The following is an 18,559-nucleotide window of genomic DNA, read 5'->3' as shown; positions in this document are numbered from 1 at the left end:
GGGTTCAGGATGGTTTATATATAGAATAACAGATACCCGGGAGTGAGTTACAGACTGGAATCTAATCAAGGGGTTCGGGGTTGTTTATATATAGAATAACAGATACCCGGGAGTGAGTAACAGACTGGAATCTAATCGAGGTGCTCGGGTGGTTTATATATAGAATAACAGATACGCGGGAGTGAGTTACAGACTGGAATCTAATCGAGGGGTTCGGGGTGGTTTATATATAGAATAACAGATACCTGGGAGTGAGTTACAGACTGGAATCTAATCGAGGGGTTTGGGGTGGTTTATTTATAGACTAACAGATACCCGGGAGTGAGTTACAGACTGGAATCTAATCGAGGGGGTCGGGGTGGTTTATATATAGAATAACAGATACCCGGGAGTGAGTTACAGACTGGAATCTAATCGAGGGGTTCGATGTGGTTTATATGTAGAATAACAGATGCCCGGGAGTGAGTTATAGACTGGAATCTAATCGAGGGTTCGGAGTTGTTTATAAATAGAATAACAGATACCCGGGACTGAGTTACAGACTGGAATCTAATCGAGGGGTTCGGGGTGGTTTATATATAGAATAACAGATACCCGGGAGTGAGTTACTGACTGGAATCTAATCGATGTGTTCGGGGTCGTTTATATATAGAATAACAGATACCCGGGAGTGAATTACAGACTGGAACCTAATCGAGGGGTTCAGGGTGGTTTATGTATAGAATAACAGATACCCGGGAGTGAATTACAGACTGGAACCTAATCGAGGCATTCAGGGTGGTTTATGTATAGAATAACAGATGCCCGGGAGTGAGTTGTAGACTGGAATTGAATCGAGGGTTCGGAGTCGTTTATATATAGAATAAGAGATACCCGGCAATGCGTTACAGACTGGAATCTAATCGAGGGGTTCAGAATGGTTTATATATAGAATAACAGATACCCGGGAGTGAGTTACAGACAGGAATCTAATCGAAGAGATTGGGGTGGTTTATATATAGAATAACAGAAACCCGGGAGTGAGTTACAGACTGGAATCTAATCGAGGGGTTCGGGGTGGTTTATATATAGACTAACAGATACCTGGGAGCGTTTTACTGGATGGAATCTATTCAAGGTTTTCGGGATGGTTTATATATAGAATAACAGATACCCGTCAATGAGTTATAGACTGGAATCTAATCGAGAGGTTCTAGGTGGTTTCTATATGGAATAACAGATACCCGTGAATGAGTTAGAGACTGGAATCTAAGCGAGAGGTTCGGGGTGGTTTATATATAGAATAACAGATACCTGGGAGTGAGTTACAGACTGGAATCTAATCGAGGGGTTCAGGGTGGTTTATATATAGAATAACAGATACCCGGGAGTGAGTTACAGACTGGAATCTAATCGAGGGGATCGGCGTGGTATACATATAGAATAACAGATACCCAGGAGTGAGTTACAGACTGGAATCTAATCGAGAGGTTCGGGGTGGTTTATATATAGAATAACAGATACCTGGGAGTGAGTTACAGACTGGAATCTAATCGAGGGGTTCAGGGTGGTTTATATATAGAATAACAGATACCCGGGAGTGAGTTACAGACTGGAATCTAATCGAGGGGTTGAGGGTGGTTTATATATAGAATACCAGATACCCGAGTGTGAGTTACAGACTGGAATCTAATCGAGGGGTTCAGGGTGGTTTATATATAGAACAACAGATACCCGGGAGTGAGTTACAGACTGGAATCTAATCGAGGGGTTCGGGATTGTTTATGTATAGACTAACAGATACTCGGGAGTGGGTTACAGACTGGAATCTAATTGAGGGGTTCAGAGTGGTTTATATATAGAATAACAGATACCCGAGAGTGAGTTACAAACTGGAATCTAATAGAGGGGTTGAAGGAGGCTTATATATAGAATAACAGATACCCGGGAGTGTGTTGCAGACTGGAATCTAATCGAGAGTTGAGGTGGTTTATGTATAGAATAACAGTTACCCGGGAGTGAGTTAGAGACTGGAAACTAATCGAGGAATTCGGGGTGGTTTATATATAAAATGACAGTTACCCGGGAGTGAGTTACAGACTGGAATCTAATCGAGGGGTTCGGGGTGGTTTGTATATAGAATAACAGATACCCGGGAGTGAGTTACAGACTGGAATCTAATCGAGGGGTTCGGGGTGGTTTATATATAGACTAACAGATACCGGGAGTGAGTTACAGACTGGAATCTAATCGTGGGTTTCGGGGTGGTTTATATATAGAATAACAGATACCCGGGAGTAAGTTACAGACCGGAATCTAATCGAGGGGATCGGCGTGGTATACATATAGAATAACAGATACCCAGGAGTGAGTTACAGACTGGAATCTAATCGAGTGGTTCGGGGTGGTTTATATATAGAATAACAGATACCCGGGAGTGAGTTACAGACCGGAATCTAATCGAGGGGTTCAGGGTGGTTTATATCTAGAATAACAGATACCCGGGAGTGAGTTAGAGACTGGAATCTAATCGAGGGGTTGAGGGTGGTTTATATATAGAATACCAGATACCCGAGAGTGAGTTACAGACTGGAATCTAATCGAGAGTTGAGGTGGTTTATGTATAGAATAACAGTTACCCGGGAGTGAGTTACAGACTGGAATCTAATCGAGGGATTCGGGGTGGTTTATATATAAAATGATAGTTACCCGGGAGTGAGTTACAGACTGGAATCTAATCGAGGGGTTCGGGGTGGTTTGTATATAGAATAACAGATACCCGGGAGTGAGTTACAGACTGGAATCTAATTGAGGGGTTCGGGGTGGTTACAGACTGGAATCTAATCGAGAGTTGAGGTGGTTTATGTATAGAATAACAGTTACCCGGGAGTGAGTTACAGACTGGAATCTAATCGAGGGATTCGGGGTGGTTTATATATAAAATGATAGTTACCCGGGAGTGAGTTACAGACTGGAATCTAATCGAGGGGTTCGGGGTGGTTTGTATATAGAATAACAGATACCCGGGAGTGAGTTACAGACTGGAATCTAATCGAGGGGTTCTGGGTGGTTTATATATAGAATAACAGATACCCGGGAGTGAGTTACAGACTGGAATCTAATCGAGGGGTTCGGGGTGGTTTATATATAGAATAACAGATACCCAGGAGTGAGTTACAGACTGGAATCTAATCGAGGGGTTCGGGGTGGTTTATATATAGAATAACAGATGCCCGGGAGTGAGTTACAGACTGGAATCTCATCGAGGGGTTCAGGGTGGTTTATGTATAGAATAACAGATACTCGGGAGTGGGTTACAGACTGGAATCTAATTGAGGGGTTCAGAGTGGTTTATATATAGAATAACAGATACCCGAGAGTGAGTTACAAACTGGAATCTAATCGAGGGTTTCGGGTAGTTTATATCGAATAACAGATACGCGGGAGTGAGTTACAGACTGGAATCTAATCGAGGAGTTCGGGGTGGTTTATATATAGAATAACAGATACCCGGGAGTGAGTTACAGACTGGAATCTAATCGAGGGGTTCAGGGTGGTTTATATATAGAATAACAGATACCCGGGAGTGAGTTACAGACTGGAATCTAATCGAGGAGTTCGGGGTGGTTTATATATAGAATAACAGATACCCGGGAGTGAGTTACAGACTGGAATCTAATCGAGGGGTTCAGGGTGGTTTATATATAGAATAACAGATACCCGGGAGTGAGTTACAGACTGGACTCTGATCGAAGGGATTGGGCTGGTTTAAATATAGAATAACAGATACCCGGGTGTGAGTTACAGACTGGAATCGAATCGAGGGGTTCGGGGTGGTGAATAAAAGAATAACAGATACCCGGGAGTGAGTTACAGACTGGAATCTACTCGAGGGGTTTGGGGTGGTGTCTATATAGAATAACAGATACCCGGGAGTGAGTTAAAGACTGGAATCTAATCAAGGGTTTCGGGGTGGTTTATGTATAGAATAACAGATACCCGGGAGTGTGTTCCAGACTGGAATCTAATCGAGGGGTTCAGAGTGGTTTATATATAGAATAACAGATACCCGAGAGTGAGTTACAGACTGGAATCTAATCGAGGGGTTGAAGGAGGCTTATATATAGAATAACAGATACCCGGGAGTGAGTTACAGACTGGAATCTAATCGAGGGGCTTGGGGTGGTTTATATATAGTATAACAGATACCTGGGAGTGAGTTACAGACTGGAATCTAATCGAGGGGTTCGGGGTGGTTTGTATATAGAATAACAGATACCCGGGAGTGAGTTACAGACTGGAATCTAATCGAGGGGTTCGGGGTGGTTTATATATAGAATAACAGATACCCAGGAGTGAGTTACAGACTGGAATCTAATCGAGTGGTTCGGGGTGGTTTATATATAGAATAACAGATGCCCGGGAGTGAGTTACAGACTGGAATCTAATCGAGGGGTTCAGGGTGGTTTATATATAGAACAACAGATACCCGGGAGTGAGTTACAGACTGGAATCTAATCGAGGGGTTCGGGATTGTTTATGTATAGAATAACAGATACACGGGAGTGAGTTACAGACTGGAATCTAATAGAGGGGTTGAAGGAGGCTTATATAGAGAGTAACAGATACCCGGGAGTGTGTTGCAGACTGGAATCTAATCGAGGGGTTCGGGGTGGTTTATTTATAGACTAACAGATACCCGGGAGTGAGTTACAGACTGGAATCTAATCGAGGGGTTCGATGTGGTTTATATGTAGAATAACAGATACCCGGGAGTGAGTTGCAGACTGGAATCTAATCGAGGGGTTCAGGGTGGTTTATATATACAATAACAGATGCCCGGGAGTGAGTTATAGACTGGAATCTAATCGAGGGTTCGGAGTTGTTTATAAATAGAATAACAGATACCTGGGACTGAGTTACAGACTGGAATCTAATCGTGGGTTTCGGGTAGTTTATATCGAATAACAGATACGCGGGAGTGAGTTACTGACTGGAATCTAATCGAGGGGTTCGGGGTGGTTTATATATAGAATAACAGATACCCGGGAGTGAGTTACTGACTGGAATCTAATCGATGTGTTCGGGGTCGTTTATATATAGAATAACAGATACCCGGGAGTGAATTACAGACTGGAACCTAATCGAGGGGTTCAGGGTGGTTTATGTATAGAATAACAGATACCCGGGAGTGAATTACAGACTGGAACCTAATCGAGGCATTCAGGGTGGTTTATGTATAGAATAACAGATGCCCGGGAGTGAGTTGTAGACTGGAATTGAATCGAGGGTTCGGAGTCGTTTATATATAGAATAAGAGATACCCGGCAATGCGTTACAGACTGGAATCTAGTCGAGGGGTTCAGGGTGGTTTATATATAGAATAACAGATACCCGGGAGTGAGTTACAGACTGGAATCTAATCGAGGGGTTCAGAATGGTTTATATATAGAATAACAGATACCCGGGAGTGAGTTACAGACTGGAATCTAATCGAAGAGATTGGGGTGGTTTATATATAGAATAACAGAAACCCGGGAGTGAGTTACAGACTGGAATCTAATCGAGGGGTTCGGGGTGGTTTATATATAGACTAACAGATACCTGGGAGCGTTTTACTGGATGGAATCTATTCAAGGTTTTCGGGATGGTTTATATATAGAATAACAGATACCCGTCAATGAGTTATAGACTGGAATCTAATCGAGAGGTTCTAGGTGGTTTCTATATGGAATAACAGATACCCGTGAATGAGTTAGAGACTGGAATCTAAGCGAGGGGTTCGGGGTTGTTTATATACAGAATAACAGATACCCAGGAGTGAGTTACAGACTGGATTCTAATTGAGGGGCTCGGGGTGGATAATATGTAGAATAACAGATACACGGGAATGAATTACAGACTGGAATCTAATCGAGGGGTTCGGGGTAGTTTATATATAGAATAACAGATACCCGGGAGTGTGTTGCAGACTGGAATCTAATCGAGGGGTTCGGGGTGGTCTATTTTTAGAATAACAGATACCCGGGAGTGAGTTACAGACTGGAATCTAATCGTGAGTTTCGGGGAGGTTTATATATAGACTAACAGATTCCCGGGAGAGAGTTACAGACTGGAATCTAAACGTGGGTTTCGGGGAGGTTTATATATAGAATAACAGATACCCGGGAGTCAGTTTATGTCTGGAATCTAATTGAGGTGTTCGGGGTGGTTTATATATAGAATAACAGATACCCGGGTGTGAGTTACAGACTGGAATCTAATCAAGGGTTTCGGGGTGGTTTATGTATAGAATAACAGATACCCGGGAGTGTGTTCCAGACTGGAATCTAATCGAGGGGTTCAGAGTGGTTTATATATAGAATAACAGATACCCGAGAGTGAGTTACAGACTGGAATCTAATCGAGGGGTTGAAGGAGGCTTATATATAGAATAACAGATACCCGGGAGTGAGTTACAGACTGGAATCTAATCGAGGGGCTTGGGGTGGTTTATATATAGTATAACAGATACCTGGGAGTGAGTTACAGACTGGAATCTAATCGAGGGGTTCGGGGTGGTTTGTATATAGAATAACAGATACCCGGGAGTGAGTTACAGACTGGAATCTAATCGAGGGGTTCGGGGTGGTTTATATATAGAATAACAGATATCCGGGAGTGAGTTACAGACTGGAATCTAATCGAGTGGTTCGGGGTGGTTTATATATAGAATAACAGATGCCCGGGAGTGAGTTACAGACTGGAATCTAATCGAGGGGTTCAGGGTGGTTTATATATAGAACAACAGATACCCGGGAGTGAGTTACAGACTGGAATCTAATCGAGGGGTTCGGGATTGTTTATGTATAGAATAACAGATACACGGGAGTGAGTTACAGACTGGAATCTAATAGAGGGGTTGAAGGAGGCTTATATAGAGAGTAACAGATACCCGGGAGTGAGTTACAGACTGGAATCTAATCGAGGGGTTTGGGGTGGTTTATTTATAGACTAACAGATACCCGGGAGTGAGTTACAGACTGGAATCTAATCGAGGGGTTCGATGTGGTTTATATGTAGAATAACAGATACCCGGGAGTGAGTTGCAGACTGGAATCTAATCGAGGGGTTCAGGGTGGTTTATATATACAATAACAGATGCCCGGGAGTGAATTATAGACTGGAATCTAATCGAGGGTTCGGAGTTGTTTATAAATAGAATAACAGATACCTGGGACTGAGTTACAGACTGGAATCTAATCGTGGGTTTCGGGTAGTTTATATCGAATAACAGATACGCGGGAGTGAGTTACTGACTGGAATCTAATCGAGGGGTTCGGGGTGGTCTATATATAGAATAACAGATACCCGGGAGTGAGTTACTGACTGGAATCTAATCGATGTGTTCGGGGTCGTTTATATATAGAATAACAGATACCCGGGAGTGAATTACAGACTGGAACCTAATCGAGGGGTTCAGGGTGGTTTATGTATAGAATAACAGATACCCGGGAGTGAATTACAGACTGGAACCTAATCGAGGCATTCAGGGTGGTTTATGTATAGAATAACAGATGCCCGGGAGTGAGTTGTAGACTGGAATTGAATCGAGGGTTCGGAGTCGTTTATATATAGAATAAGAGATACCCGGCAATGCGTTACAGACTGGAATCTAGTCGAGGGGTTCAGGGTGGTTTATATATAGAATAACAGATACCCGGGAGTGAGTTACAGACTGGAATCTAATCGAGGGGTTCAGAATGGTTTATATATAGAATAACAGATACCCGGGAGTGAGTTACAGACTGGAATCTAATCGAAGAGATTGGGGTGGTTTATATATAGAATAACAGAAACCCGGGAGTGAGTTACAGACTGGAATCTAATCGAGGGGTTCGGGGTGGTTTATATATAGACTAACAGATACCTGGGAGCGTTTTACTGGATGGAATCTATTCAAGGTTTTCGGGATGGTTTATATATAGAATAACAGATACCCGTCAATGAGTTATAGACTGGAATCTAATCGAGAGGTTCTAGGTGGTTTCTATATGGAATAACAGATACCCGTGAATGAGTTAGAGACTGGAATCTAAGCGAGGGGTTCGGGGTTGTTTATATACAGAATAACAGATACCCAGGAGTGAGTTACAGACTGGATTCTAATTGAGGGGCTCGGGGTGGTTTATATGTAGAATAACAGATACACGGGAATGAATTACAGACTGGAATCTAATCGAGGGGTTCGGGGTAGTTTATATATAGAATAACAGATACCCGGGAGTGTGTTGCAGACTGGAATCTAATCGAGGGGTTCGGGGTGGTCTATTTTTAGAATAACAGATACCCGGGAGTGAGTTACAGACTGGAATCTAATCGTGAGTTTCGGGGAGGTTTATATATAGACTAACAGATACCCGGGAGAGAGTTACAGACTGGAATCTAAACGTGGGTTTCGGGGAGGTTTATATATAGAATAACAGATACCCGGGAGTCAGTTTATGTCTGGAATCTAATTGAGGTGTTCGGGGTGGTTTATATATAGAATAACAGATACCCGGGTGTGAGTTACAGACTGGAATCTAATCAAGGGGTTCGGGGTTGTTTATATATAGAATAACAGATACCCGGGAGTGAGTTACAGACTGGAATCTAATCAAGGGGTTCGGGGTTGTTTATATATAGAATAACAGATACCCGGGAGTGAGTAACAGACTGGAATCTAATCGAGGTGCTCGGGTGGTTTATATATAGAATAACAGATACCCGGGAGTGAGTTACAGACTGGAATCTAATCGAGGGGTTCGGGGTCGTTTATATATAGAATAACAGATACCCGGGAGTGAGTTACAGACTGGAATCTAATCGAGGGGTTCGGGGTGGTTTATAAGAGAATAACAGATACGCGGGAGTGAGTTACAGACTGGAATCTAATCAAGGGCATCGGGGTTGTATCTGTATAGAATAACCGATACCCGGGAGTGAGTTACAGACTGGAATCTAATCGAGGGGTTCAGAGTGGTTTATATATAGAATAACAGATACCCGAGAGTGAGTTACAGACTGGAATCTAATCGAGGGGTTGAAGGAGGCTTATATATAGAATAACAGATACCCGGGAGTGTGTTGCAGACTGGAATCTAATCGAGGGGTTTGGGGTGGTTTATTTCTAGAATAACAGATACCCGGGAGTGAGTTACAGACTGGAATCTAATCGTGGGTATCGGGGTGGTTTATATATAGATTAACAGATACCCGGGAGTGAGTTACAGACTGGAATCTAATCGAGGGGTTCAGGGTGGTTTATATATAGAATAACAGATGCCCGAGAGTGAGTTACTGACTGGAATCTAATCAAGGGGTTCTGGGTGGTTTATGTACAGAATAACAGATACCCAGGAGTGAATTACAGACTGGAATCTAATCTAGGGGTTCGGGGTGGTTTATATATAGAATAACAGATACCCGGGAGTGAGTTACAGACTGGAATCTAATCGAGGGGTTCAGGATGGTTTATATATAGAATAACAGATACCCGGGAGTGAGTTACAGACTAGAATCTAATCAAGGGGTTTGTGGTGGTTTATATACAGAATAACAGATACCCGTGAGGGTGGTGGTGGGGTGAGGTGGGAATTTTGCCAAAAACCTTGGGGCAGAGGCATCCGAACGATCGGGGGTGGGGTTTGAGGCGTGGGGGTGGGAGGCGTGTGTGTGGAGGGGGGTGGGGTGGATCCAGGCAGCCAATCGGTTGGCACCCTGATCAGTCAGGACCCTCGTACTGGAGACTCGATGGGAGATATTCCCCGTGAGATAGGGAGGAAGGGAGGGAGATGAAGGGAAAGAGAGGTGGAGTGTGGAGTGAGGGATGGAGGAATGGGGAGAAGGAGGGATGGAGGGATGGAGAGAGGGAGGGATGGAGGGATGGTGAGAGGGAGGGATGGTGTGGAGTGAGGGATGGAGGGATGGGAAGAGGGAGGGGGAGTGAGGGAGTGAGGGATGGTGTGGAGTGAGGGATGGAGGGATGGTGAGAGGGCGGGATGGGGGGGGGATGGTGAGAGGGACGGGGAGTGTGGATTGAGGGATGGAGGGTTGGGGAGAGGGAGGGGAAGTGTGGAGTGAGGGATGGTGTGGAGTGAGGGATGGAGGGATGGGGAGAGGGAGGGATGGAGGGATGGTGAGAGGGAGGGGGAGTGTGGAGTGAGGGATAGCGGGATAGTGAGAGGGGGGGATGGAGGGATGGTGACAGGGAGGGATGGAAGGATGGGGAGAGGGAGGGATGGTGAGAGGGAGGGGGAGTGTGGAGTGTGGGATGGAGGGATGGTGAGAGGGAGGGATGGAGGGTTGGGGAGAGGGAGGGAGAGTGTGGAGTGAGGGATAGTGTGGAGTGAGGGATGGAGGGATGGTGACAGGGAGGGATGGAAGGATGGGGAGAGGGAGGGATGGCGAGAGGGAGGGATGGAAGGATGGGGAGAGGGAGGGATGGTGAGAGGGAGGGGGAGTATGGAGTGAGGGATAGAGGGATGGTGAGAGAGAGGGATGGAGGGATGGGGAGACGGAGGGATGTTAACCCGGGTTTTGCGCTCACCCAGATCTGAGCCCTGGCCATCAGCCGATCTCCTCCAGATTTCTGCCTTTGCTCCGAGGAAACTCGATAATCGTGTTGCTCCCACATCAGGATTCTCAGACTCTGAGTCCCGTCCAATTGGATCTCGACCTCCTGCTCGGAACATGTAGCCCAGTTTTGAACAGCAGCCAGACCAGCCCTGGGCAGTGTCAGCTCTCCACTCAATCTCAATCTGACCCAATTGCACAATCCCAATCTGGTCAAACTCTGCAATCCCAATCCCAATCCCAATCTGGTCAAACTCTGCAATCCCAATACATCCAAACCCCCCAATCCTGATCCCAATTCAACCGCACCCTCCAATCCCAATCCCTCCGCACCCCCCAATCCCAATCCATCCACACCCCCCAATCCCAATCACTCCGCACCCCCCAATCCCAATCCCTCCGCATCCCCCAATCCCAATCCCTCCGCACCCCCAATCCCAATCCCTCCGCACCCTCCAATCCCAATCCCTCCGCACCCCCCAATCCCAATCACTCCGCACCCCCAATCCCAATCCCTCCGCATCCCCCAATCCCAATCCCTCCGCACCCCCAATCCCAATCCCTCCGCACCCCCCAATCCCAATCCCTCCGCATCCCCCAATCCCAATCCATCCGCACCCCCCAATCCCAATCCCTCCGCACCCCCCAATCCCAATCCCAATCCATCCGCACCACCCAATCCCGATCCCAATACATCCAAACCCCCCAATCCTGATCCCAATCCAACCGCACCCTCCAATCCCAATCCCTCCGCACCCCCCAATCCCAATCCCTCCGCACCCCCCAATCCCAATCCCTCCGCACCCCCCAATCCCAATCCCTCCGCACCCCCCAATCCCAATCCCTCCGCACCCCCCAATCCCAATCCATCCGCACCCCCCAATCCCAATCCATCCGCACCCCCCAATCCCAATCCCTCCGCACCCCCCAATCCCAATCCATCCGCACCCCCCAATCCCAATCCATCCGCATCCCCCAATCCCAATCCCTCCGCACCCCCCAATCCCAATCCCAATCCATCCGCACCCCCCAATCCCAATCCAACCCATCCGCATCCCCCAATCCCAATCCCTCCGCACCCCCCAATCCCAATCCCTCCGCACGCCCCAATCCCAATCCATCCACACCATCCAATCCCGATCCCAATACATCCAAACCCCCCAATCCTGATCCCAATCCCTCCGCACCCCCCAATCTCAATCCATCCACACCCCCAATCCCAATCCCTCCGCACCCCCCAATCCCAATCCATCCGCATCCCCCAATCCCAATCCATCCACACCCCCTAATCCCAATCCCTCCGCACCCCCCAATCCCAATCCATCCGCACCCCCCAATCCCAATCCCTCCGCACCCCCCAATCCCAATCCATCCGCACCCCCCAATCCACCACACCCCCCAATCCCAATACCTCCGCACCCCCCAATCCCAATCCCAATCCATCCGCATCCCCCAATCCCAATCCATCCGCATCCCCCAATCCCAATCCCTCCGCACCCCCCAATCCCAATCCATCCGCATCCCCCAATCCCAATCCCAATCCATCCGCATCCCCCAATCCCAATCCATCCGCATCCCCCAATCCCAATCCCAATCCATCCACATCCCCCAATCCCAATCCATCCGCATCCCCCAATCCCAATCCATCCGCATCCTCCAATCCCAATCCCAATCCATCCGCATCCCCCAATCCCAATCCCAATCCATCCGCATCCCCCAATCCCAATCCATCCGCATCTCCCAATCCCAATCCGTCCAAACACTCCAATCCGGACCCCAAAGGGAGACAGAAAAAGGCAGAGAGAGAGAGAGACAAAGAGAGAGAGAGAGGCACAGAGAGAGACAGAGAAAGAGAGGCAGAGACAGAGAGATACAGAGAGAGAGAATGAGAGAGATAGCGAGAGAGATAGAGGGGAGACAGAGAGAGCGAGAGACAGAAAGAGAGATAGAGAGTGAGACAAGGGAGAGAGGAAGAAAGAGATAAAAAGACAGAGTGAGAGAGAGAAAGAGGGAGACAGGCAGAGAGATACAGACAGACAGAGGGAGAGGGCGAGAGACAGACAGACAGAAAGAGAGAGACAGCTAGATAACAGGGAGCGAGTGAGAGATTGAAAGAGAGAAAGACTGAGAGACAGAGAATATGACGCAGAAATGAGGAATGAAAGAGACACGGCGGGTGAATGGAAATAATGGTGAGAAACAGAGAGACAGGACAGCAGGAAGCACACATGAACAGAGAGACTGACTGCATGAACGAGAAAGAATGAGAAAAGGGAGAGAGATAGATTCCTAGGCAGCAAGTGAGACAGTGTAGTGGGAGGATTACTCTGTATCTAACCCCGTGCTGTACCTGTCCTGGGAGTGTTTGATGGGCACAGTGTAGAGGGAGCTTCACTCTGTATCTAACCCCGTGCTGTACCTGTCCCAGGAGTGTTTGATGGGGACAGTGGAGAGGGAGCTTTACTCTGTATCTAACCCCGTGCTGTACCTGTCCTGGGAGTGTTTGATGGGGACAGTGGAGAGGGAGCTTTACTCTGTATCTAACCCCGTGCTGTACCTGTCCTGGGAGTGTTTGATAGGGACAGTGTAGAGGGAGCTTTACTCTGTATCTAACCCCGTGCTGTACCTGTCCCAGGAGTGTTTGATGGGGACAGTGGAGAGGGAGCTTTACTCTGTATCTAACCCCGTGCTGTACCTGTCCCGGGAGTGTTTGATGGGGACAGTGTAGTGGGAGGATTACTCTGTATCTAACCCCGTGCTGTACCTGTCCTGGGAGTGTTTGATGGGCACAGTGTAGAGGGAGCTTCACTCTGTATCTAACCCCGTGCTGTACCTGTCCTGGGAGTGTTTGATGGGGACAGTGGAGAGGGAGCTTTACTCTGTATCTAACCCCGTGCTGTACCTGTCCTGGGAGTGTTTGATGGGGACAGTGTAGAGGGAGCTTTTCTCTGTATCTAACCCTGTGCTGTACCTGTCCTGGGAGTGTTTGATGGGGACAGTGTAGAGGAAGCTTTACTCTGTATCTAACCCCGTGCTGTACCTGTCCTGGGAGTGTTTGATGGCGACAGTGTAGAGGGAGCTTTACTCTGTATCTAACCCCGTGCTGTACCTGTCCTGGGAGTGTTTGATGGGGACAGTGTAGAGGGAGCTTTACTCTGTATCTAACCCCGTGCTGTACCAGTCCTGGGAGTGTTTGATGGGGTCAGTGTCGAGGGAGCTTTACTCTGTATCTAACCCCGTGCTGCACCTGTCCTGGGAGTGTTTGATGGGGACAGTGTAGAGGGAGCTTTACTCTGTATCTAACCCCGTGCTGTACCTGTCCTGGGAGTGTTTGATGGGGACAGTGTAGAGGGAGCTTTACTCTGTACCTAACCCCGTGCTGTACCTGTCCTGGGAGTGTTTGATGGGGAGTGTAGAGGGAGCTTTACTCTGTATCTAACCCCGTGCTGTACCTGTCCTGGGAGTGTTTGATGGCGACAGTGTAGAGGGAGCTTTACTCTGTATCTAACCCCGTGCTGTACCAGTCCTGGGTGTGTTTGATGGGGTCAGTGTCGAGGGAGCTTTACTCTGTATCTAACCCCGTGCTGTACCTGTCCTGGGAGTGTTTGATGGGGACAGTGTAGAGGGAGCTTTACTCTGTACCTAACCCCGTGCTGTACCTGTCCTGGGAGTGTTTGATGGGGAGTGTAGAGGGAGCTTTACTCTGTATCTAACCCCGTGCTGTACCTGTCCTGGGAGTGTTTGATGGGGAGTGTAGAGGGAGCTTTACTCTGTATCTAACCCTGTGCTGTACCTGTCCTGGGAGTGTTTGATGGGGACAGTGTAGTGGAAGCTTTACTCTGTATCTAACCCCGTGCTGAACCTGTCCTGGGCGTGTCGGTTTTGGCCCAAGATTCTATTCATCGTGATCAGTGGAAAAACTCACATCCTCCCACTGTGGGTTCTTGACTTGGTTTAAAACTGTTGTTTGAGCTTTCTTCTCAAAATAACCATTTGTGTCAGCTTCGAAACAGCAATAAACATCTAGCAGAGAAACACAGAAATAGAGACTGTTAGATACACGGTCCTTTCCCCCTCTGGGACAGTGTCACAGTGTGTTAGATACACTGTCCTTTCCCCCTCTGGGACCGGGTGTCACAGTGTGTTAGATACACTGTCCTTTCCCCCTCTGGGACAGTGTCACAGTGTGTTAGATACACTGTCCTTTCTCCCTCTGGGACAGTGTCACAGTGTGTTAGATACACTGTCCTTTCCCCCTCTGGGACCGGGTGTCACAGTGTGTTAGATACTCTGTCCTTTCCCCCTCTGGGACCGGGTGTCATAGTGTGTTAGATACACTGTCCTTTCCCCCTCTGGGACTGGGTGTCACAGTGTGTTAGATACACTGTCCTTTCCCCCTCTGGGACCGGGTGTCACAGTGTGTTAGATACACTGTCCTTTCCCCCTCTGGGACAGTGTCACAGTGTGTTAAATACACTGTCCTTTCCCCCTCTGGGACAGTGTCACAGTGTGTTAGATACACTGTCCTTTCCCCCTCTGGGACAGTGTCGCAATGTGTTAGATACACTGTCCTTTCCCCCTCTGGGACAGTGTCACAGTGTGTTAGATACACAGTCCTTTCCCCCTCTGGGACAGTGTCACAGTGTGTTAGATACACTGTCCTTTCTCCCTCTGGGACCGGGTGTCACAGTGTGTTAGATACACTGTCCTTTCCCCCTCTGGGACTGGGTGTCAGTGTGTTAGATACACTGTCCTTTCGCCCTCTGGGACAGTGTCACAGTGTGTTAGATACACTGTCCTTTCCCCCTCTGGGACCGGGTGTCACAGTGTGTTAGATACACTGTCCTTTCCCCCTCTGGGACAGTGTCACAGTGTGTTAGATACACTGTCCTTTCCCCCTCTGGGACAGTATCACAGTGTGTTAGATACACTGTCCTTTCCCCCTCGGGGACAGTATCACAGTGTGTTAGATACACTGTCCTTTCCCCCTCTGGGACAGTGTCACAGTGTGTTAGATACACTGTCCTTTCCCCCTCTGGGACAGTATCACAGTGTGTTAGATACACTGTCCTTTCCCCCTCTGGGACCGGGTGTCACAGTGTGTTAGATACACTGTCCTTTCCCCCTCTGGGACAGTGTCACAGTGTGTTAGATACACTGTCCTTTCCCCCTCTGGGACAGTGTCACAGTGTGTTAGATACACTGTCCTTTCCCCCTCTGGGACAGTGTCACAGTGTGTTAGATACACTGTCCTTTCCCCCTCTGGGACAGTGTCACAGTGTGTTAGATACACTGTCCTTTCCCCCTCTGGGACAGTGTCACAGTGTGTTAGATACACTGTCCTTTCCCACTCTGGGACATTGTCACAGTGTGTTAGATACACTGTCCTTTCCCCCTCTGGGACTGTGTCACAGTGTATTAATGTGTTGGGAGGGGCCCCTTACTCACCGTGAAGCTGAGTGAATCCAGACAGCGAGTGAATCTTCAGGCTCATGGTCCCTTTCAGAGTTTTCTCCTCCGGGTCTGAAACAAGCCAAGGGCACGAGGGTGGTCATCGCCTCCCGACACTCCTGTCCCATCCAATCCTCCTCCCTGGCCTCTGCTTCCCGCCTGCTGTGCCGCTCCTCCCGCCCTCCCTCCCCTGCTCCCTTCCCCCCCCCCCCGCCGTGGCCCACCGCGCCTTCTCCCCTCCGTGAGCCTCACCCCATCTAAAACTCTCCTCCTGACCCCCCCCGACTCTGCTGTGACCTCGCTCGCAGCACTTCCTGTGCCCTCTGACCTGCACTGCCTCCCAGTCCGGCCACCCCTCGAGCCGCCCTGCCGACTGGACCGCGGCCAATCTGAACGGAAGCACGTCCCCACGTTCCCCCCCCCCCCCCCCCCCCACCCCCCCCCACCCCCCCCCCCCGCCGCCCGCCCCACCACAAGCCCCGTTCACCAATAAACCCTGCAACACTGCCTTAAAGGTATTCGGAGATTCTCCTCCTGCCCCCTTTCGACGTGGAAGGTTCCAGAAGCCTGTTGCCCTCGGAGAGAAAGCATTTCACCCCCATCACCACAGCGCCTCCAACGCCGCGCCCCCCCCCCCCCCCATTCTTCCACAACAGGGAACATCATGGAGTCAGAGAGTTTATAGCACAGAAAGAGGTTTTGCCCTTCACTTGGGTGCCGACTACCAAGTCCCTCTCTGCGTCTATGATGCGCTATTAATTACGGCGAGACGAGACGAGAGTAGAGAGTAATTGAGGCTTTATTAAGCAGAGATGTGGAGCCTCCTGCAGCTGCTGCTGAAATGGCTGCAGCTCGGTGAGCACACACATTTATACTCCGCCTACTGGGCGGAGCCAGCAGGCAGGGATCTACCCCCGTACCTGCAGTACAGGAGCCTGACCGTATTACTTATCATATACAATGTAATATATACAAACAGTGGTGACTCCCACAAAAAACCCCATTTCCCCGCACGTGCACCCTAGCCTTGGCTCATCTTAATGCTTGTTAATTGTTGTGAGAGTTCCAGCCTCCTTCGGGCAGCGAGTTCCAGGTTCCCACCATCCTCTGGCCGATAAAAGATTCTCCTTAAATCTCCTGTTCCTAACCTGGGGCGAAATTCTCCCGCAACGGCGCGATGTGCGCCGACTGGCGCCCAAAACGGCGCCAATCAGACGGGCATCGCGCCGCCCCAAAGGTGCGGAATGCTCCGCATCTTTGGGGGCCGAGCCCCAACATTGAGGGGCTAGGCCGGCGCCGGAGGAATTTCCGCCCCGCCAGCTGGCGGAAACGGCCTTTGTCGCCCCGCCAGCTCTGCGCGGAAATGACATCTCCGGGCGGCGCATGCGCGGGAGCGTCAGCGGCCGCTGAGTTTCCCGCGCATGCGCAGTGGGGAGAGTCTCTTCCGCCTCCGCCATGGTGGAGACCGGGGCGGAGGCGGAAGGGAAAGAGCGCCCCCACGGCACAGGCCCGCCCGCGGATCGGTGGGCCCCGATCGCGGGCCAGGCCACCGTGGGGGCATCCCCCCCGGGGCCAGATCGCCCCACGCCCCCCCCCCCCCCCCCCCAGGACCCCGGAGCCCGCCTGCGCCGCCTTGTCCCGCCGGTAAGGTAGGTGGTTCAATTTACGCTGGCGGGACAGGCAATTCATCGGCGAGACTTGGGCCCATTCGGGCCGGAGAATCGACCGGGGGGGGGGGCCCGCCAACCGACGCGGCGCGATTCCCGCCCCCGCCGAATATCCGGTGCCGGAGACTTCGGCAACTGGCGGGGGCGGGATTCACGCCAGCCCCCGGCGATTTTCCGACCCGGCGGGGGGGTCGGAGAATGTCGCCCCTTAAATCTATGCCCCCTGGTGATTGACCCCTCCACTAAAGGACCAGTTTCTTCCTGTTCAGCCCTATCTGTGTCCCTCACTGTTACACTCTCAATCTCTGGACATGTACCCCGAGCTCCCTCTGTACGTCCCAGGGTCAGAACGTTCGCTGTGTATTTCCCCCGCTTGTTACATTTCAAAAGATCCATCGCCTCCCAGTGGAATAAGGGGATGGGTGATTTTCTCCTTTCCCTCGCCCGCCCGCCCTCGCCCGCCCCCCCTCCCCCCTCGCCTGCCCCTCTCCCCCACCTCCGCCGCAAGTTGCGGCTGCGTTGCGCTCGGCAGTGTGACGTTACCTTCCAGGTTGCTGTGCAGAGGCAGGTTGCATGCTTCCTGTTGCCCGATGTAGCCGTGGATGAGGGTCTGGATCTCGGAGGGGCTGCTGGGTGCCTGGGACCCTACAGCGAGAGAGAATGTCAGATTCTGCGAGGTGCGGGGAGGCGGCTCAAAGGGCACGAGGCCAAGGCCTCAAAGCTCAATTCCCGGGCCAGCACCCAATTCATCCATCCAGCCCTTTGTGGGGTTATGTCTACCTGAACAAAACTGTCAGAGGGTCAGTACTGAGGGAGTGCCGCACTGCCTGAGAGTCAGTACTGAGGGAGTGCTGCACTGTCAGAGG

The 18,559-nt window shown here is 49.7% G+C and overlaps 1 protein-coding gene across 2 annotated transcripts in view; it reads right to left on the bottom strand.

Moving 5' to 3' along the window:
• LOC140396031 (active breakpoint cluster region-related protein-like) overlaps positions 1-18,559 on the bottom strand; it is a 247,430-nt gene that overhangs the window by 46,147 nt on the left and 182,724 nt on the right. For both annotated transcript variants that reach the window (XM_072484097.1, XM_072484096.1), the window contains exons 13-16: positions 18,237-18,338; positions 16,024-16,098; positions 14,501-14,598; positions 10,550-10,681 (exon numbers count right to left, since the gene is read on the bottom strand). In XM_072484097.1, coding sequence (XP_072340198.1) covers positions 10,550-10,681; positions 14,501-14,598; positions 16,024-16,098; positions 18,237-18,338 — 407 coding nt within the window. The remainder of the gene's footprint in view (positions 1-10,549; positions 10,682-14,500; positions 14,599-16,023; positions 16,099-18,236; positions 18,339-18,559) is intronic.

Source organism: Scyliorhinus torazame, chromosome 19, assembly GCF_047496885.1.
Source record: "Scyliorhinus torazame isolate Kashiwa2021f chromosome 19, sScyTor2.1, whole genome shotgun sequence".
Classification (NCBI taxonomy): Eukaryota; Metazoa; Chordata; class Chondrichthyes; order Carcharhiniformes; family Scyliorhinidae; genus Scyliorhinus; species Scyliorhinus torazame.
Note: the sequence above shows the minus strand (reverse complement) of the source record. Positions and strands in the feature narration are given on the sequence as shown.